Source organism: Emydura macquarii, unplaced genomic scaffold (assembly GCF_026122565.2).
Source record: "Emydura macquarii macquarii isolate MOO-44397 ecotype Brisbane River unplaced genomic scaffold, CSIRO-AGI_Emac_v2 contig_1230, whole genome shotgun sequence".
In the NCBI taxonomy this organism is placed as follows: Eukaryota; Metazoa; Chordata; order Testudines; family Chelidae; genus Emydura; species Emydura macquarii.
In genome coordinates, this window is record NW_027131367.1 from 6,203,886 (window position 1) to 6,226,145 (window position 22,260).

General features: G+C 38.4%; 1 protein-coding gene across 6 annotated transcripts in view; it reads right to left on the minus strand.

Moving 5' to 3' along the window:
- CEP112 (centrosomal protein 112) overlaps positions 1–22,260 on the minus strand; it is a 284,681-nt gene that overhangs the window by 202,270 nt on the left and 60,151 nt on the right. For 5 of the 6 annotated variants that reach the window (XR_010919549.1, XM_067547323.1, XM_067547325.1 and 2 more), the window contains exons 9-12: positions 15,365–15,451; positions 11,444–11,543; positions 10,188–10,306; positions 6,496–6,639 (exon numbers count right to left, since the gene is read on the minus strand). Coding sequence is in view for 5 of the 6 variants with exons in the window: in XM_067547323.1 (XP_067403424.1) it covers positions 6,496–6,639; positions 10,188–10,306; positions 11,444–11,543; positions 15,365–15,451 (450 nt within the window). In the remaining variant the exon portion in view is untranslated. The remainder of the gene's footprint in view (positions 1–6,495; positions 6,640–10,187; positions 10,307–11,443; positions 11,544–15,364; positions 15,452–22,260) is intronic. The other variant, XM_067547324.1, reaches the window with a different exon arrangement.

A 22,260-nucleotide genomic window follows, 5' to 3' on the forward strand; every position in this document is an offset into this window, starting at 1 on the left:
TGATATTTTTAGTAAGCTTTCATATCAATTTAAAAAATATTAACTGAATAATCTACATTGTCCCATGAGGTAGGTCTTATTATCCCCATTTTATAAATGGGAAAATGGGGGCACAGAGAGAGACCCTTGCTCAAGGGGACACAGTAAATCAGTGTCAGGACCAGGATTAGAACACAGGCATTCCAAATTCCCTTCCTGTGTACATCCCTTGGGACTGCTTCCCTCTCTGTTTGCCTCTCCTTATAATGATCCCTTTTCAATAAATTATAAATATACACTGAAAAGTTTTGCATTAAACACAATTTCACAACATTCAGCAATTAAAATAAAAAAGTCTGAAACAATTCCAAAGAACATCAAACATCTTTCCTCTTCTTCATTCTTTCCTTAACTGATCTTAGTGTATTAAGGAAATGCTAATAGAATTCCTGAGGAGGTTAAGGTGGGAAAATATGACACAGCTGTCTTTGCAGGATGTTCAGATCAAAGTTATTTTTATATTAACAAAGGTTTGGAGGTGGGGGGAAGGGAGGGGAAGTGGAAGAATATTTTCACCCTCTGTTAAAGGAAAGTAAAAACTCAAACATCTTTCAACTCCATTCAACTTCAAGTTTTGTAGTGTATTTAAATGTGCCTGGAGACATTTCTGACACACTCATGCAATCAGAACAGTATTACTCAAACTTTGCAAAACATTCTAAAATATTTTTCCAAACACACCAACCCAAACCATACACTTGTGCTGAATTTTAAAAGAGACTCTTTCCATCCATGCAAGGCCAGCTGCAGGGTCTGGTTTGTTTAGACAACAAAGAAAGTCAAGTACATTTTACTTTTAAGTTACAGGATTTGTCATGTTGCTAGTAGAGATTACTATCTTGTTTTTGACAAACAGCAGCTTTCAGACATCCTGTGCCCAATAGATTGAACCATGTGATAAGATAAGGAGAATATCCCACTTTGCCAGCTGGGGGAAATTTGGCAAGAAAAAAAAGTTATCAACTTAATAGCCAATGAGAACAGTGTCTACAAAGATAACTTAAGATGTCAAGTGGGAAACAACAAAGCCAATCCCCCAAGAAACTTGTAGCATGCAATGAAATTGTGTTAAAATTAACATGGAAAATATGCATTGTTGTAAATTTTAGAACGTGATACAATAGTAGTTTCAAATTATCTTTTATAAATTGCATGAAAATAGTTGGTATTTTTAGTTTGTACCTGAAATATCAATGAGTGGGGTTCAATAAGCCCTGGTATACATTTACCTGGAGATTTGGCGGCTGTCGATGGGAGTTACACAAGCTACACAGAGTAGCTTGCGTAACTCCCGTCAACTGCTGTGCTTCCCTTGTCTGCAGCGTCTTCACTGAACTGCGCTGATGGGAACCACGGCTTGAGGATAAGGCCTCTTGAGGGAGTGGTTTTACAGCGTCGACTTCTGGATCGATTGAGTGGATCTTCACTGACAGCTCAATCAATTCAGAAAGGTCGATCTGACGGCAGCGACTGTGCCGCTGTCAGTGTTGACATACCCTGGGGCTTTCCTTCATCTACGTTTGTTTTTTGGTCATTATGCTCCTTAATGAAAAGCATATTTAAGAACATTCCTGAAATCTCTGCTGTGGCTGATAGGCTGCTCAGTGTACTGTGGGCACTCTCCCTATCGCCCAGCAACTGTTGGATACTCCTCTTGAAATGTGCAGTGTACAATATGGGTCACTAGAGCTCCTGGACTACTTGGATGTTGCATCTGGAGGCTGCCCACAGAGAGCCTAATGCAAGATCAGGACCTAAAACATTTGTCAAAAAAGCAGCTACAGCACAGCTCAGAATTTGGCCCTTTAAGCATAAGACTACATTAAACTCTGTCCAATCAATTGGGAATGCTTTCACAATCTAGATTTGTGCACTAATCTAATTACTCTAGGTATTCATATTATACTCTGTGGATGGATTTCCCTCTCAATGTCCAAAGAAGAGTCATCAAGGATCTTCCAAAACTATTAACTTGTTTTGGCCTTCCTCAGGAGTTTTTTCTACAGATTTATAATTTGAAATTACTGTCATCTATCCATAAGGAATTCCCTCCTTCTCCTTGTGTTTTCACTTATGAAACATGTCCCTCCTCAAAACATTTTTTAACGTGACAAACACTAACCCCTGTCAGTGGAAAACACTATCACTCAAATGTTTAAAAAGAAGACACAAAATTTCTAAATCATAGCCTTCATTTTGGTCTCTCATTGCAGTTTAAATTCCCCATTTAATTTATACTGTAAACTTCTCAGAGTAGGGACTGTATCTTAACAAAAATTAATCACATAAAATTCAGTCAAGACTAAGCATCAATATTCACCCAAAATATTATTAATGGCCTTTTACCATAAATAGTCACAATCTAGTAAAATACACAGCATGAGAATTCTGGAGAGAAGAGTTTAAGAAGCAACACTGTCCTCTCTGAGGTGGCTGGTTGTATTACAGAAGTGATATTCAGCTTCTAAGAGAAGACATCACTCTTCCAAACCTTAAATTGGCCGACTCAGCAATATTACATACCCACAAACCCCTTCCCCAAACATTCTTCTCTCAGTTGCATGGAAAGAAGTCCAGAATGACTCTGCTGACTTAGACCATTAACTCATCTTTCAATTAATCACTTATGTGGTGTGCACACATTCCCAATCCTTTCTCTTGTCCCTAAATGTCCTCTTGCACAGTCCATGCCACAGGACAATTACTATGGATAATGGTAAGGTAAGGTCTATGGCAGAGATTGTTGAAACTATGAGAGAAATAAGAGTGAGAGAGGTGCAGTGAAGGGAACCCTACTTCTGTAATAAAAGTAATATCAAAAACTCCTTTATATATAGCTTTCATAAATGTTTCTATAGCTAGTAACCTATTGTTGCTTCACTGTTTTATCATTATTGATGCCAAATCACACACGCTTCATAACCATTGCTATCCATACTAAACTATATTATTTTTTCCAATAAATAAATGTTTGTTCAGTGGGGGAAACACTTGAATTATAATATTGACAAGAGTTATATCATTCAGCCAATTCACTTGGTCACAATAAATGGCACTCTTAGCAGTATGAAATGCCATGAAAAATGAAAAAAGTCTGAAATAACAAAAAAGGAGAAACTAATTTTCAGTGACAGTCTAGTCTTTCATCTTAAGCCATGCCTTGAACTCTACCTTGTTTAATTATTAAATCAGGAGCTGCTCAGCAAGATCTGTCTACTTTTGATGGTTCTTAAATTCAATCCTGCTGACAGACTGTGTCCATTTTTCTCTGTATTTACTGTTGCCTATGACAGGGTCTGAATGCTAATTTTTCAATTCAACATTCATTAATGATAGAATAAAGTTTGTTTGACGTTGCCCTTTAGCTCATTCAAACTATTACTTTTCTTTAATGTCTCATCTTGATGACAAAAGGACAAGATATCTCTTTGAAAGGGACTTGTTGATTTTTACTAACAAATATTTACTTTATAAACTGTGTATGGTGTATAGTAAATGCATTTCACAACTGATTTTTAAATTATTCTGCCTTTTAGCATTTTAACGATACACAGTGTGTTCCCTGGAGGTTTATAAGAATTTATACGTAATTCAGAATGAACTCTTTTCTTTTCCAAGTGTGTTAAAACACATCAAGATTAAGGTTAGTTGCCCACTGGTTCTTTCTTTGGAGGATTGTCTACCACTTGTCTACCAAGACTTTTCTACCACTCAAGTCTTCACAGACCAAGGTCCTCCTTTTCGATCCATTACCTTCTTTGTGGAAAGAGGATATGAGAGTTGTTAGTTAAATGGTGGAAGCCCTATAACTCTATTCTGGACGCAGTTAAAGTGCCTGGTATCGGAGAGGCAAGAGGTGGGAAAAGAAGGGAGTTGAATTGGGGTGTCAGCTACCAGGGCTAAGAAGTTTAAGTACCAACATTGATATGCCCTCTTCAAAGCGGTTAATAAAACCCAAGCTCCGTCTCATTTCATCTTCCTGATTATCCTTGGAAAGAAGAGTATTGCAAGAAATGTAAAAAGAAACCCTCAAAATCAAGTCTAGTTAAAAGACATTAAGTCAGACGGAGTTCTTTTTGTGTGTGTATTTTTAAGTAATATCAAGAGCACATAGAGTGATTGGATAGACTTTTTAAATGGTGTACAAGTCTAAACAGAAAAATAAAAGTTCTTCCTCCTCTGGATCAGAAGCGAGGAGTCACAGTTGGCACTCTCTTTCAAAACACATATGCACCTGTATAAAACTGATTGAAGTACTGTACAATGCAGTTGCACTGGTGTTGGACATAAATTCCTGTTTAGATTTACTGCCATGGCACTGTCCTCCCATGAATGATGGACAGCAATAAACGTGACAATCTTCTTCAGAAGTTAAATTGCTTCCTCACACAAGGCAATAAACCACATCCCTCACCTTGCTGATGTAATGTAATATGTCACAGTGGTATTGTCCATCAACACTTGGAGCACTTTTCCTTTAGGTGAGGAAGGAAAGCCTTGAAAGCCACGCAAATTGCTCTTATCTCTAACTTTTCTATTTTCATGTTTTAACAAGTTTCCATTGCAGATGACTGAGAGGGAACAATAAAAATGGATGAGGGAATGGAATTTGAGATGATGGCAGAGTGGGAACTGGATGAAAATAGTCTTTTTCTATGTCTCAAAAACTCACTAATATGAAGGAGTTCAACTCCATGTCACCAGGAACAATGACAGAGTTATTCCCAAGAGGGAATGGGAGAAATGTTCCTGTCACATGTAGTGATAAAATGAGGGCTCATCAGCATATCCTTCACTGTGCTGTTTAGCTAAGAAGGATGCAAGGGATGTGCTAGGGGAAGAAAGACAAATCCTCAGCCTTCCTGTAAATGTTTGTCTATGAGAGCTTCCAAGATGGAACTCTAGGAAGATGACTCTGCATTTGGAAACACTGGCACATCGAAAATAAGTCCTATATGCTACTGCATAAAGGCTTTAAAAGGGGTGGAGAGGCTAGTAACCATTTCAGCAGCCTAATGGTAGTAACATTCCGGAAGTCCCTCTCTGACTCTCTTGCCCTGGTTTCACATTCTGTGATCAATGTCCTGCTTCTGAAAAGAAGGCGTCACATAACATCTCTTAGAAGTAACCCACTTACATCTCTTAGCATATTCAGTATGTAGCTTCATTAATGGGTTTCGGTGATTTTCACCCACTCTTTACACTGAAAAGATGATATCCATGATGGTAGGTCTCTAAAGGCGAGCAACTACAGGGAGAAGTGTGATGACTCCTGGAATACCTACCCTTAAAAGATGTATTCTGGAAAAGGATCCTGCTATTTCTGCACTCTCTGCATTAAATGGACTCATTGTGCCAATCGAAAAAATAGGTATTGTCAAAATAGAAGCTTTTTATTTAATATTTGTTTGTTCTGTTAGAGTAATTCTTAAAAATTCTCTTAAGGAATTAATAAAATGCGTTGGACACACTAAGCACTATACAAACAAAAAACAACAGATTATGGCTATACTTATATGACAACAGGAGTAGCTGAGCAAACTGACAGACTCTCAAGACTTTCAGAAACAAACTGTCAACCACCTTTTCTGGGCTTAAATCAAGAGCAATAGAACTGGAAAATAAGAGGAACAGTTCAGCTTCATGAACAGGGAGCAGCAGTAGATAGGAGGAATGATAAGTATGTAAAATTAATAATCGGAAACATTTTCATAAAGTATTTACGGTGTGTACTCAGTCTTCCCCCCCTCTCCCCCCCAGTTAATAAAATAAAATAAAATAAATTTGGTTGCCTACTGTAATGGAATGGCTTTCTCAGTCACATTTCTTATAAATAAATAACTTCAATAAAAAACCTCCATCACAAAAGATACAGTTGTTATCAGTCTCAGCAGATAAGTCAAGGACTAAATAGAGATGGAGACTGAATCATCTTCACCCCTAAAAGACTATCTCCCTTCCAGATGAGAGACACATTAGTGGTTAAATCTGAGAAATTTTTCATTGCAACTGTCCACACTGCTCTCGTTTTTAACTTCCAGTGCTACCAATCAAGCACGTTTCAGAAGCCCTAGAATTCACTATTTTACTTTTGTTAAAAGAAGCAGGGAAGTGAGATTCAAACATCTCTAATCTGAGTTTACGGAAAAAACTAACTGCCTAGATATCTGAAATAAAATAGTGTTACTTCTACTATCTCTTTAATGAAACAATGTCATAATGTTGTAGCATGGTAGTGCAGGGCTGTCAAAAATGTTTTTCAGCCCCAGTCTTTATGCACAATTTTGTGGAGGGACAAAATAAAAATAATTCTTATCTGAAGTCTCTTCCAATATTGCCTTTCTGATGCACTACGTCTTAAGAAAATGAGCATTCCAAAATGCACAGGTGCATGAAACCTGAATATTACAATTCATATTTGTGATCATAATCTATATAAAAAAACCCCAAACTTACAGTTGCCTTTGTCTGTGCCAAATACTCTGTCTCCATTTTACTAAGACGCGCGTTTGTGTCCTCAAGCAGTTCTTGGATATTTTCTGTGTGTTTCTTCTGAAGATCAAATTTTTCCTTTTCCATTTCTGCCACAGCATTGTGAAGCTAGATTTCAAAAAAAATATTACCAGGCTATTCAGTGACCTATAAAATTATACAACTGACATTTCTGACCTGTAGAATAAAGACCATATATTTCACCCCCTTATTAATATGTGATAAGGTTTTCTGTACCACTGCTCCAGAACTAAAAAGAAAGGAATCTTAAGAATGTATGCAGTAACCAACTTATATTTACTTTTAACAGAACATTGAGAATATATATATATTTATGATTTTTGCCATTTTGTTGATCTTGTATACTTTTTAATGTTGAAAATGAACCAGTTACTAATATATAAACTTCATAAATTTTCTACCGTACAAATAATTTGTTCTCCACAACTATTTTCCTTCCTCTAACGGTATGTCTCAAAATCTATGAGACTGAGAGCCCTGGAAACAAAATTATCCACTTACCTGAATTAGTGTGTGTTATCTGTGACACTCTGAGCTACCCCACTGTACTGCCCAACATATTGTATTACTTTCTGTAGCAAGGGGGGATGGCCTTCCCTGAGGACTAATGGGGAGGAACCACTCTCCACCTCCTGGTTGGCAGAGCCAAGCAAGCCACATCTACCCCACCGGAAGCAGAAGGTGGGACAGGACTTTTAAAGGTGGGCCCTGCAGCTCAGTTGTACAAGAGCCGGAGAAGGAGACAGACGCCTCTCACTTGTTGCTGAGCCCTGCGCCCAAGACTGAGCTCTGCAGTGCCGAAGACTAGAATGAGTTGCCAGGTCCACTGAACAGCGAGGATATGGAGTTGCTGGGACTGCTGCTGGCCGTTTACCCCAGGGAGTCAAAGGGACCCCACGAGACAGAGGTACACTGCAAAGGGATAGTCAGAAGTAGCCCAGAGACACCAGACATCGGTCCAATTGTGTTGCCAGAATCCTGGTCAGTGTGTTTTGGTGGCATAGGGTCTCGGGTTGGGACCTGCTGGAGTAGGTTGGGCCCAGATTCCCCTACCCTCTGCAGCTGCCCAACCCCTGGAGCGGCCACAAATGAACCTTAGGCCAAGAGGCCTGCATTTGTCCGCTGTCTGCCTGAGCCAGGAGGCCAGACAAGAACTGTTTACTGCTCTGCCCTGCCCAGAGTTCCAGAGCCTCTTTACTTCTCTGCCCTGCCTGAGGGCCAGAACTCCCCAGACTGCTTATTGCTCTGACCTGCCTGAGGGTCAGAGCCCTCCCTCACAGACACCTTATTGCTTTGCCCTTTACAGATACATGGTAGCAAGGGGGCATGGCCTTCCTCTGAAACTGAGAGGGAGGGAGGGCCACAGACCCCCTAAACTTCCATTCTAACACTAAGTGCATCCCTTTCTGGTTTAAGAGCTTCAGTCCAGATTTGTAAAAGTATTTAAGAGTTGCTGCCCTCAACATCTCAACACCTAACTGATTTAAGAGCCAAAGTTTCATATTCAAAAGGGTTTCCTAAGTATCTAAATATATTTTAAAATTTGGGCCTTCAAACTTAAACTGATATACTAAGTCACCTTGGTAATAACTGTCAAACTGGCCAGATCTTGTCTGGTGGATTGACACGAACCATTACAGTGTGTTGCTCAGGTTTCAAACATTCCCATTTCACTCCCAATAATGACCTAAAGAACATGCAATGATGCACAAATGTGGGTAATGAAACTCTGCAATCTCTGTGTTAAAACCATATTAACTTATACAAATTTATTTTTTAAATAAAAACTCTAATGCAGCAGTGTCTCCCCTTGTCTGGTGCCTGAAACATATTGATATTTCTGATCTTACAATTTTTATGCAAACGTATGTAATGATGTAATGTAATTCACTAGGACTACCTCTTAATAGTATCTACTGTGAACAGTGACAGTGTAAGTCATCTCCAGAACTGTAAGAATGAAAACTAAAACTGAATAGAGGGGGAAAATCAGTGCTGGAAAAATAAATCTATTTTTCAATCTTAAGAAACTTGGTTGCAGTTAGCATGTTTTAAAAAGTAATCTGAAAACAGAAATTAAAAAGCACCAACCCTTACACACAGAAATATGAAAATGACCACCAGATTTAAAACCTAATAGATAACCACCAGAGGACAGTCCTAATAGCAGTTACTCAGAAACTTCCTACACAAACGGAACTCCACATAATGAAAGCTAGTAACGTGATTTTATCATTGGGTCAATATTTACTATTGGGAGAAAAAGAACTTTATTATATGGCTTCTTTTTTAAAATTTGGGACAGATGGATAAACTAGCTTTTCAGGAAGCACAAAATCAGAGAAAAATACTTCATTACATATTTTTTTTAACTAAATGTTACATGAAGCAACATGGTTTCTTGACTCTAGATCATACTGGAAACACGGCCTTTAGTTCATTCTACAAAACCACATCACCAAAATAAGCTGACAGTAAACAACTTGACTCCTCACACAACAAAGGACAGTAATGACATGAGTTTGCAAACGTCAACATCTATTCAAAGGAAAAAAGTGTTTGAGAAGGATAAAATAAAATAACTTTCATATACATTATAAAAATACTTTAACTGTCCATTTTTATTGTATTGTCTTAAAACACGGGACTATCAATTTTTTCATGGGATAAAAGTTGTCTTTTCATCCTCTTGTGCTTTTTAGTGAGTTTAAAATTAACATAGCATTTTTGTTTGTATATTTGTGGGTGTATTTATATCATTGATGACAATGACAGCTTTGGGAATAGCACTTACTCTGCATGAACAGTTAACGAGTATGTATGATGAATTCTGGTTCAAAATATTGTTTTCGTAAGAAACAAAACATTGAGCATTCTCGCCTCAAGTTCTTTGATATCAAGAAAAACGTTTATGAGCAAGCCCTCTTCCAAAGCAAGAAGAAAAACTAACAAGGCCTTTGGTCCAGGCTCCAAGACGTAAAATTAAACAGCACATCTCCTTTGGGAAAGGAGGCACTCTCCCCAGTGGGCTAGCAGCTCACCATCTCAAGAATATTGTGCCAAGGTTGGAGCTATACAGCGATAAATCTGTCTCAGCATGCACTGGTGCTGCCTTAAGCCTAAAAGTAAATAAAACTTTTATTGAACAATGTGTTACTGCATAAATAATTGTTCAAAAGAGTCATTGTGGCTATGGGTAGCAACAGTTAAACAGATAAAAATTTCACATCAGGTAAACTGTCATCCAGGAGAACCTGACGGAAGAACCTTCCTTCTACACTCAGGCAAATGGGTTTGTTAAGAGGACAAGTCACGGATAGCCTCCAAAGAAAGACTGTCATTTGCTGAAGGTCTAGGTATTGTGATGGTGGTAGATACAAATTAAAATGGCGAAATTTTGCACTGGGTCAAATTTGGAATGATCTCTTCTAGGTGAAAAGTTTGCAAAGAAAAACTGGCAACGTTACTCTAGAAATGAACAAAGAGAGTACAGAAAAATAATTTTAAAAGTAGCATGCATCCTTTTAATTTTTTTAATTAATCATTATCAAGCTGATGAACTGTACATTTGATTTTTCTACATTTTTATTCAACAAGGACTTCAGACTTAAAGCAAATAAAGTGTTATCCATTACCCTTTTCTCCCAATCATTGTTCAGAGAATCTGTGCTTTGCTCGCACAACTTCTTTAATTCCACAATCTGCTTTTCCTTAGCCTCTCTGACAACTTGTGATTCACGAACAAGAGTTTGAACTGTCAAAAAATAAGAAAAATAAATCAATTCAAGAGATGCCCTCTTCCAATATTGGCAACAAATGTAATTAGATAATTCCAGTTTTACAAAGATATCAGAAAGTGAAATAAGAAGTGTATCTTAAAAATATTATTTTGTTTGTGTGACAACTTCCTTACAAATGTAGCACTTAAATTCCATGCCATAAAACTGGATGTTTAAACAAATATGGGATGTTCTCTTTCCACTGCAGTTTTGTTTATTTCCTGATGAGTTTTTTCCTCCCTCTTTATTGTGAAAACTTGAATATGAATATATATAGAATTCTGTAAAACCTAAAGTACATAATATAAGAAAATTTAAAAACACTGCAACTCTAAAAACCTTGGATCAAAATTTCATGCACTACCAATTTTTCTTCAATGTAGCAGAACAGCAGAAAAACAACAGCAGGTTTACATGTAATTTTCTAAGAATTTTCAAAAGTGACTAGTGATTTTGACTGCCCAACTGAGGCACATGAAAAGATCCTGATTTTCAAAAGAAGTTGGGCATCCACCCTCTGAAAATCAGGCCCCTTAAAATTTGTCACATTGGGTACCCAAATATTGAGGCACCCAAAATCACTAGTCAGTTTTCAAAAATCTTGACCTAAAGATTTAAATAAACAATAAAGTAGGGCTGGATTAAATGCACTGATAAAAAAGAAATTGCAAATTCTCCACCCAGAGTTTAAAACTAACCGTGAACTTTTTAGGAGGTTCCAAATTGTTTGTTTTTTTTTAATTTTAAATTAGTTTTGGAATTCATGTGCCACTGAACTTCCTAGTTCTGATTGGGATTTGAGATATCAAAGTATTTCTATCACAAGAAGCACTGTTTATATGATATTTTAGGTTCCTCAAAAATCAGTAAGCGCTACACCTAACAAGAACATGCTGTCTCTTGAAAAATTTAGTATGGAAAATAGGAGCGCAAAGAGACTCGAATGAGCATCCAACGAAAAATTAGGGCCAATCTTTGCCTGCAACTCCTACTGAAATTCAGATAGGAGTTGAACATGTGCATCTAAAGGTAAAATGTGGCTCTTACTCATTAATGTATACAGTACCACCACACAAAAATAGAAAGCAAAAAATGTTCTCTCATAATATCACCTTTCTTTTCCAGCTTCCTAATAGTCTCCTCAGCTTCATTCTGTTTAGTTTTGTAGAGGGTCTTCAACACCTCAGTTTCATTATTCTTTCTATCCAAAATCTGTAGTAGAAATTCACAACACTTTAGCAAACCTGTGATTGAAAAGAAAAATATAACCCACAACCAAAGAACAATATCATATATGTGGGTATGTAATAGTGAAAGAGTTTATCATCTACAAAAAAGTTGAAGTCAAGAGATGCTTGGGGCTCACGGAAGTTATGAACCATGTGAAATTATCATTTCCACTGTAACCAACTGCAATGTTATAAACAGAGGGTAAATTCAGATGGGAAGCAGGTAACAGCAGCATTTGAACTTCTCGGCAACAAAGATTCTATTTTAGTGTAAACGTCCTCATTAACAAAGAAAAAAGTGAAGAGAAAGAGAAAACGTTACATGGACAAAGAACTGATTCTGAAAAAGAATGATCTTCACAAGGCATCAAGAGCATCATGATTCCACAGGTGTTGAACCTAGACAGGGTTCCCAATTGTCTGTCACTTCCCTGCTCCCACCCAGTGGCTCACTACTAATCAATTGAGCAGAAGAGACCATGAAGGCTGAAGTTACATCAGGGAGGGTTTCACTGGGCCTGATTGGAGAAACACACTGAACTCTGATTCGTCAGGGCTTCCCATTTAAACCCAAAGAGAGGCACAGGAAGTTGTCCACACTACTGGGTTTTACCTGGCTGCTACACTGGACCATGCCTTCTTGCCTGACTCTTGAACCCTGCTTTCCTGGCTCCTGCTTCTCTGACCTGTTCCTGCCTTCTTGACCTGTTCTTGATCCTGGCCCCCGGTCTCTGAATCTGGCTCTGACCCTAGGCTCGATTCTCTGACTCTGACTGTAGCTACAGCCTTTAGCTCAACTCCCATCTCTGACTCCAACCCTTGGCTTGACTCCCCAACTCTGACTCTGGATGCAATCATTAGACCTAGCATCTCTGTCTCAGCCCCAACACAATATAATGTTGGTGTAACAATAAATGTAACAGTTTTGAAAGACAATCCAAGAATGTGAGCACACATTTTATGGATAAATGTTCAGTTAATCCCTTTGGGATCTTACCAGAGACAGAACATGAACACAGTGAAGAAAATGTGAGATGCAATGTTTTCTTTTCAAAAGAACTAATACTTTGGCATTCAGTGGGTAAACAATTTTTCTATTTTATTTTAAAATACTGTAAGACATCTTACCAAGAGACCCTGCTGTGTCACTAAAAAATAAAAATAAATAAATACATAATTGGCTATTCCAAAAGTAAAAGCAAGGGCAATATTTTTGGTTCTTACCCTGTTTTTTGGTAGTATTACATTCTCTATGGGGATTTAGTGTGCACACTGATGACTCTATACAACTTCCTCTCCCTGTCTGACTCCTTTAACAGTATACAATTGTTTTCTTCTTCACTCCCATCAGTTCCTCTCCCTGTACCCTTAATATCTCATTAAAAACTCCCTCTCCCCATTATCTTATCACTGAAACCATTTATAAATCTGCTTGCAATTCCCTGCAGGAAAAGGCAATCTTTTTGTCTTTCTTTATGGTCCATAACCACTCTTTGGTTATACACAAGAAGGATATGTCCATAGCCTGATCCTTCAGAAAGTCACCAGTTCTCATTTTCCAGTCAATTACTTTCACTCTACCAGACTTATTAGCATAATTTACTGATCTTTACCACACCAACTCCTTGCACTGATATCTCCACCTTTTTCTCTCCTTCCATGGAATGAATCTGGCCATCCCAAAAGAGCACTACTGTGGAGGTAAGCCATAGAAGGAAAGCAACAGATATGTAGGGATATGGAAGGCTCGTATCTGGACTTCCTTTCTTTCCTTAAGCCGTCAAGATTATTTTAAAAAACGTTTCACTCTTTTTCTTTCCACCTTCTCATAAAAAAGGTTTAAACAACATTAGTTATATTGACTTAACTGCTCATTAAATCACATCAAACCCTTTTTTATTTGAACAAAATTTGGGGGTTTTATGATGGTGTTTGGTGTGCTGTTCCACTTATATAATTATATATTAATGTAATATATATCATATACTAATTTTCATGGTGCTAATATTCCACAAGGAAATTCAATAAAATTATTTTACTTTCTGTCCTTTCCCTCACTATTATTTGTACCATTTATGGTAACTAAGAGTGTCTGATTTTTCATGACATGGTTTTTCAAAATAATGTTCTGCTTCATAACTCTTTTTTTTAAACAGCAAAAGACAATCCTCTGTAGATGTTTGTATCTCTGTGTTTATAAAAATATACTTACCACTGAAATTGTACAGACATACCTAAATGTATACTATTGTCCAATCTGAATATTAAAGTAAAAAGATGTATATTTATTTAAGTTGTTACATTTATGGCTGCAGTTTAAAGTGCTATTTTAATTAATACTATAAACTGAATGTTAAATTTAACATTTATGTTTAAGTTAATGTTAAAACATTTTGTAGTTTTTAGAATTACTATAAATCAAGCAGAAAGCCGCCATCACAAAATAGAATGTTACTCTCATTTCCATTAAATGGTCTGTGTGATTAAAGAATTAAAACAACACGATTCAACTTTTTCTAAAATATACCCAACATGATAAAACAACTTCAGAAGATGGAATCATGACAGCTGTTTGAAAAAGACGACAACTAAGGGGATGAGAAAGCATTTAAACTATTTCTTAGTCTCACAAAGCTATTTCCTTTAGACTCTCATCTTCACAAGCCAGTTACACTTACAGGCTTTGAAAACAGATGAGCCAAATATGCACCTGACCAAATATTAACATCCTTTAAAGGAGCCTTTGATGTGTCACAGTGTTGTGTCAACTGACTTCCTCCAAGTCTGTGATTCAGTTTTGAAAAACAAAACCGAGACACTCAGTAATGCTAAACCTAAATTAGGGTAAGAGCTCATGAACCTCATCCTGTGAGGGACAGAGCACTCAACTCCCATTAAGTCCTTGGGAATTAAGGACGAAGAGCACCTTCCAAGAAGCACTTAGCATGCACCTCATAGAATCCGACCTCATGCGTAAAAAGCATGACACTAAGATAAACAGTATAGGCAGTGATAGTCTTTTTAATCATTTCCAAAGTGATGCTTTGCAACATAGTCAGAAGAAATCCTACCTACCCCTAAGAAACCATTATCATCAGATGACATTTTATTGCTGTGCAGAATATGTAAAATAAAAGTTTAATAAACTAAGCTAAATTTAATTGTAAGGATTCAACTCTTTACAGCTCTGTTTATTAAAACAGCCTACTTTTTCAGGCAATGTCAAACAATAATGTAGTAAAAGCAAGGACTCTTACTGTATTGATAAGAAAAGGTGTTTGATAGACTCATTTAAACAATTAAAATAAAAAGAAAATGTTTAAGTGACACTGAAGTTTAGACTAAAATTTAAAAAAAGCTAAGGAATACAAATTTACAAACAGAATGGTAGAATTAAAGCTGGAGTTTCAAGAAAAATAATCAGATGATGGTTTTAGTTCATGATAAAATCACAGATTTAAGCTTTCACCATCAGATGAAGCCACAGAAGTTGCTGAGTTGTGAAGCAACAAATTTTCTTCAAGACACCCATATCTGCAGTATAATCACTTAGCACATTAAATTACTTTTCACAGAGACATTTTCTCTTTCCAAGTTCATGCCTGTATCAGAGATCCCTCTTTGATATCAATTTCTGCAAACTGCAACAAACAATAAAATCTCATTTTAAAGGAAAATGAATGTCAATCTGAAGAAGCTAAAGAAATTAAATACAGCACTTTATTATTTATTAGGATCATATTATATATTATACAGCTTCATGTACTGTACATCCCTTAGAAATAATGTCCAAACATTTATTACCTTCTGAACATCAGCATCATGCTTCTGCTGTAATTTAAGCTTTTCTTCATGAAATTTAGCTTCCATTATTTTTGTTTTCATCTCCAGCTTTAAAAGAAAAAGTATTAAATTGTTACTAATTCACTTTCAGAATAAAATTATATTAAGGCTCTTCAATGACTATAATTAGAAAACTAATCTTTGGCTTCAGGGCAGAGGGGTTGCTACCCGATAACTGATATGAAAAATTCAGGTAGTTTTTGAAGTGTTGTCATATGCTTTATTTCATACAAATATTAACAGTTTCAAGCTGCACCCACCATTTAAAAAATTTTAGAAAATTTTAGCTAGTGATACAAACAATAACTACTGTCTAGAAAGCTAAAATTATATTTTTAAACAAATAGTTTAAAAAATGTTTTAGTATTTGTGACAATACACATCAATTATGTTAAAAGCTCTTTTATTTAGTAGGCAGGTGTTTCTCCAATTTATACAAAGGATGTACTTCAGCTCTTACATGTTTATTTTTGTAGGTTTCTATTATTCACACATTTGATATTCCAAACATTTCCTTTTTTATGATTCTTTTACTTACAAAATGACTGAGACTATTGCTGGCAAATCAGCAAGCTGGATTTCAACATCTTGTTTTTGCTTTTGCTTTTTTTTTTTTTATCATTATAGTTTATTTAAAAAGCTTCCTTGTAACATAACTGTGATATTGCTGTTCATTAGTAACAGGACAAATTGTTCACCTAACAACAAAATATTTTAAATATCACAAGGTACGTTACACTGCGGGTGCTGCATCAGACTCCACGAATCGATGCAATAGGATCGATTGAATGGGCAGTGGAGACCCATTCAATCAATCCCAGAAGTGCTCTCTGGTCGACTCAGTAAATCCACCCCCCTACACTGAGTCAACTGGAGGGTGTTTTCTGCTGACACAGCATAGTGAAGACGCCACGGTAAGTGTAAGTTAGTAAGTCAACGGGAGATACACAAGTTTCAGTACGTAGCTTGCGTATCTCCCGTCGATGACACTGGCAGTGTAGACCAGGCCTCATACATTTTTTATTATGGCCTTTGAGAAGCATTGTCATGATTCTGTCTCTATGTGTCACAGTTCCTGTGTGTCTAAAACAAGCAATGATACTTTGGGCCAAATTGTGGCTGTCCCATTTAAAACTAGTTACTTCTGCTGCTCCGGGAGCAATGCAGCCAGAAAGCTGCACCAGCATAATCAAGCTATAGATCCCTCTCTTCAGAAAGGAGGCCTCAGGCTGGGGTATGGGTGGCAATGGCTGTCCAGCAGAATGTTTTCTACAGTACTGTTCTCACCAGCACAACTTAGACTAGCATTTAGGCTGTTCTAAGAGATGTCAGGGTCTGAACTGCCACCGTTCTTCTCACCCAACTGAACAGAGGATCCCAACCACCCTCCCTCCACCCTCAGCTCCTGCACAGCTTGACTGGACCCACAGATCTGGCCTCTTGTGTTTAACTAAGACAGGATTGATAAACTGTATTATGTAAAAGAATATGATGGGGTAATTTCTCCACACTAGCCCTGCAGGAGCAGAACTGGGCCAGGTGGGCCCAATCACCTAATTAGGCTTCAAACAGGGGAGCTTTTGGCTGGAGGCAGCTAATTAGGAACAGGCTCACCTGTGCAGAAACACACAGGACCAATAAAGCCAGGAAGCTGGCTACAGTCTGGGGCAGCTGCTGAGAAAGGGCAGTCACTCCCTGGGAAAAGGATTCTTAGAGCTGGTACATCCGGGGGGAAGACCAGAGAGTAGGAAGCAGTCCAGGGAAGGAGCAGTGAGTGTAGAGAGAGGAAGCCCAGTACTGCTGAGCTGAGGGTCCTTGAACTGGAACCCGGAGTAGAGGATGGGCCAGGTTTTCCCTACCAGTCACTGAGGGAACAGCACTGGGGCAGTGAATAGGAAGACCACCAGGATTGTTGATGGACTGAGTGACCTAGCCAGAGGGCTAAGTCATGAAGAGAATGCTGTGAGTCCTGAAGTGAGAAGACCTGCAGACCAGAGTCAGAGAGAGTGAGGGCGTTCAAACTGCAAACGGAGGCGTCAGCCTCGAGAGTCAATCTCCAGAGTGAGCAGGAGGAGGCGCCAGATAGGATGTGAGTGGAGCATCTCATGAAAAAGAATCAAATTCATTAAATTTATTTTTCTGCATTTTCTTTGGTTTATATAAAACAATATTTTCAAGAATTGTCTAATTTATTCTACATATATAAAGATACATATTTAATACAAACACATAGCTATAAGTTCACTATAACATGTAGATATAGATACATTTGGCAATGTATCTACATGCCAAAAGATCACAACTTTACTGCACTGAATTTAACAAGAAAACCCTGTGGGCAATAGATCCTGTCAACAGTTGAAAGTAGGAGAGGCAAGGGCAAGAAGACCCTTCCATCAGAGTCTCTCCACATTTACGTACCCCTAAACCTAACTGTACTATGCCTAAACATGACATCTAACCCAAAGCCCAAACAAAATAGGTCTGCAGTCCAATGCAAGATACAACGTCAGAAAATATCTCCAAAGTCTTTTGCCAACAGATCCAATTCTTTTCAACACAGATGGGTGAATGTCTAATCCAAAGGAAAGGAAATCTCTATTCCCCTCATTTTCCAGGTATCACAGACTTTTGTAGTCTCAAGACAATCAAATGTTCAGAAATTTTAGAATAGGCACTTATACCAAATATATGTTAAACATGCTCTCTCGCTGACAACTATTTTTCACGAATTAGCAACAGTGCATTGTAGCTCAGTGCACTAATTCCAGCAGAGCCTCTTTTCAAGAGTCACAGGACCTGGTACTACTTTGCAGAAAAGGATTCCAAACTTCATCTGAAGATGACTAGTGAATGAACGTATACAGGGACATGGCATGAAAAACTTTAAAAATGATTGCTCAAGATAAGAGAATGCAAGTTTATTATTCAAGCAAAGAAACACTTACAATAATTAAGGTAGATTAAAATTACAAAATCCTTTTCCATTTTAGACAAAATGGTTTAAAACTATTCCTCCATCTCTTATCTGACAAGTCCCAAGTAATTAACATTCTCCATCTCATTTACAACAAATGAAGACATTATCCAAACAGTGCAGAGAAGGTGGGATTTTCAAAAGTTAGATGTCCAACTCCTATTGTTTTACAATGGCAGTCAGGTGCCTGACTCCATTAGGTGCTTTTTAAACTTCCAAAGTGTTTTTCTGCCCTGCCTGCCCTGTTCACATCATGTGTGATGTTGTCACCTGATACTAGGGAACTCCACATCAGACAAGTAAAAAAAACAGGGAACCAATGTTTCAAATATTCAATTTCAAAGTTTTTAAGGCTGCATATATGTTAATAATTAAGGATATCAGGATTTTCTTTTGCAGGGAAAGGGGTTTTTTTTAGGTTTATCTTTGAAGTCAGACTAATCCATTCATATTGACTTGTTGGAAAAACTATGGTAATATTTTAGATGACGAGTTTGATATTCAGTTCTATGTCCACAAGGCATAAGTACAACTGTATTATCTTCCACAGCCAGTTTGAAAATATTAATTCAACTGTTTACTGTGATAAACTCAAAACTTCAGTTAAAATACTAAAATTTAGAATTACTGCCAGCATTTAACTTAAACGGAAATTCAAAGCTGCACAGTGGGCCAGTACAAAGACTATGCACCACATAAGTCCTATTTATGTCCTATTCTAAAAGCTTGAATAGGATTTTAAATTGGGCATTTACATGGGTCCAGGGATGAACTTTTAACCCTGACATTTTCATCCATGATCTGATAGTACATATAGTGCATATGAAACAATTTGAGGATGACACAAAAATTGTTGGAATGGCAAACAGTGATGAGAACAGGGCAGCCACACAGACAGGCTTGGTAGGATTCAATTTCAATGTACATTTGCTAGTAAACATCTATTTCAGCAGAATGTTGAAATCAACAAAAAAAAAAAGATCAATTGGTAAGAGCTGACATGCAGCCTCCCTCCCACACCTTGCACCTGCAGGGATTGGGTGTCAACAGCCCTGCAATCATGGGAATGAGGGAGCAGGTCTGGGACAACAGAGCTGCAGAGAGCTCCCTGAATTGCCACAGAACCAGTAACATCTGATCCCAGCAGGTCCAAACTGCAGGAAAGGCTGAGGTCTTGGCAAGATACGGCAAATGCCCCTGGCCAGTGCTGCAGAGAGTAGGATGTGTCCCTGGCCATGGGGGAGGCCAACCCACTGCTGAATGGCTCCATCCATAGGCACCAGCTGTTCAGACGCAGCGTGGCCTCCCCTGTGGCTGGAGACTCCTCCTCATAGTCTTGTCCTCCGCCCTGCCAGAATCTCAGACCTCCCCACATCTTGGACCTGCAGTGGTTGAGTATCACCAGCCTCGCAGCCATGCAGGGAGGGAGCTCTCTGCAGCTCCACTTTCATAGCCCTACTCACTCACTCACCAGCCAGGAGCGTGGGAGCCATCCACTGGCAGGAACTGTTCAGAAGAATCCCATTGCCAGGGCTCATCATCCTCTTTACAGTCCTGACCATGAGTCTCTGCTATGCAGGGCCCCACAACTTTCCCTGCAGCTTCCATCCCAGTGTCTCAGGTCCCTCAGCCATGGAGGGAGCCCTCTGAAGCCCCGCTTACAGTGCTGTTCTAACCCTAACCCCCAACCATAAAGCCCACTCCTTGATTTTCAGCAACTGTAAAAATAAAAATAGTTTAAAATTGAAACAAATCTTTAAAATGAAAATTAAAAATTTGTAAAAATAAAAGTTGTTCTTAATGGCCAAAATTAGGAAGAATAAAAGTCAAATTCTGCCAGGCCTACATATAGACCAATCTAGATCACTAGGTAAACTGTGCCTATTCCAATAAAGTGCATTTTAATACAGCCAAATGCAAAGTTAACCATCTAAAAACAAGGAATATAGGCCAGATCTACAGATATGGTCTGTATCATGGAAAACAGTGACTCTGAAAAGGATCTAGGCGTCATAGCAAAACAGCAACTCAACATGAGCTTCCAGTGCAATGATGTGGCAAAAAGGGCTAATGCGATCCTTGGAGGTAGAAAGAGGGGAATAATGAATGTAGGGAGATGATTTTAACTCTGTATCCCACATTGGTGAGACCAATACTGGAATACTGCTTACAGTTCTGAGTGTCCACGTTTTTAAAAAGATGTTGAAAAATTGGAGCAAGTGCACAAAAGAGCCACAAAAATTATTTCAGGGCTGGAGAAAATGCAGTACAGTGACTGACTTAAAAAGCTCAATCCATTTTGCTGATCAAAAAGAATATTGAGAGGTGACTTGATTGCACCATATTAATACTTTCACAGGGAAAAAATACTGGGTACTAAAGGGATCTTTAATCTAGTAGAGAAAGGCAAAACAAGAACCAGTGGCTGGAAGATGTAGTCAGACACTCAAATTGGCACATGTTTTAATGGTGAAGGTGATTAACTAGAGTGAAACAAACCACCCAGGGAAATGGTGGATTCTCCATCTCTTATGGTCTTCAAATCAAGATTGGATGACTTTCTGGAAAATATGCTTTAGCTAAAGACAAGTTATAATTTAATTAAACAAGTTATTGGGCTCAATACAGGCGTAAATGGGTGAAATGTAATGGTCTGGAATATTCAGGTCAGACAAGATGATCTAATAGTCCGTTTTGGCCTTAAACTTTATGAATCTATGATAACTTCTCCTTCATTGCACCCATGTAAGAAAAATCTAAGAGATGTGCATGTGATGGAGCAACTGATCTCACTACGGTTGGACTAAGCATGCATGAGGCACGGTGGAATAAGGCGTAGGGCTTTTCCCCTAAATTTCAAGTACAGCATTAAACATCTGCCTAAAGAAGGGAATATCTCTGAAATTAAAAATATGCTTAAATGAGTCAAGTTAACTGCAACTTTTATTTACTAGCATGTTAATCTCCTATTACTAACATTAACAACTTTCTAGTAAGTAGCTGACTGTATTTCTATCAGCTACCCGCATCCACCAGTCGTTTCTATGTCTTAAACTGTTTTATACAATGTAAGCAGGGTCTGAATGGACTCTCCCCTGCCAAGCTGGTATTTGCATGAGCACACCCACCCTGTTTAGGTGCTCAGCATGATGGGACTGCTTTGCCCAAATGATCCCTTTGGCTGATATTGGCTTACAAATCACGTTAGTGTTAAATGCAGGGGTAACAAAAGGTTGTTCCCCTTATTGTATAACAAAGGGCAGCAGAACTGTGCTTAGCCTGTTCTGATTGAACACTATATATGTCAAATCTGAACTGAACTGGCTAAGCAAGGTGCTCCGATGCCAGAGGCATGTGAAGGTGAATAGGGGGTGGAGACAGGCATCCCTGCCTGGAAGCGTGGGCTCTGCCTAAGAGCCCCAGACATGGTTTAGCCTCCCCCCTCTTGCTGTTCAAAGATAGAGCTAATTAAGATTCCATTAGGAGTCTTTTGTTTTGTTAAGTGCTCACTAGAGTTGAACGCATCTACTGTGGGACAGTGCTCCTGCCCAGCTTCAGCATGAGGTTCACCTACTAAGAGCTGAAATCGGTGAGAGCTGGGTGGAATCTCAAGAGACCAACCTGTAGAAATCATAGCGGAGAAGCAGATGATGATGGTGTGCAGCAAGCCGGCTGGCAGATCAGCTAGCGGAATGGCTGGCAGAGCAGCTGGCAGGCTGGCTAGTGGGCAACTGGCAGAGCAGTTTGAGGAGCAATGAGTGGCCAGCAGAGCGGCCAGACAGTGAAGTGAGCAAGGTTCTGTCTTACCCTCTCACCCCCAACCGGGGTGGGAGGTGAACTCCTCAGCTGCACCTCTAGACTCTGGGTCGGCCCTGACTAA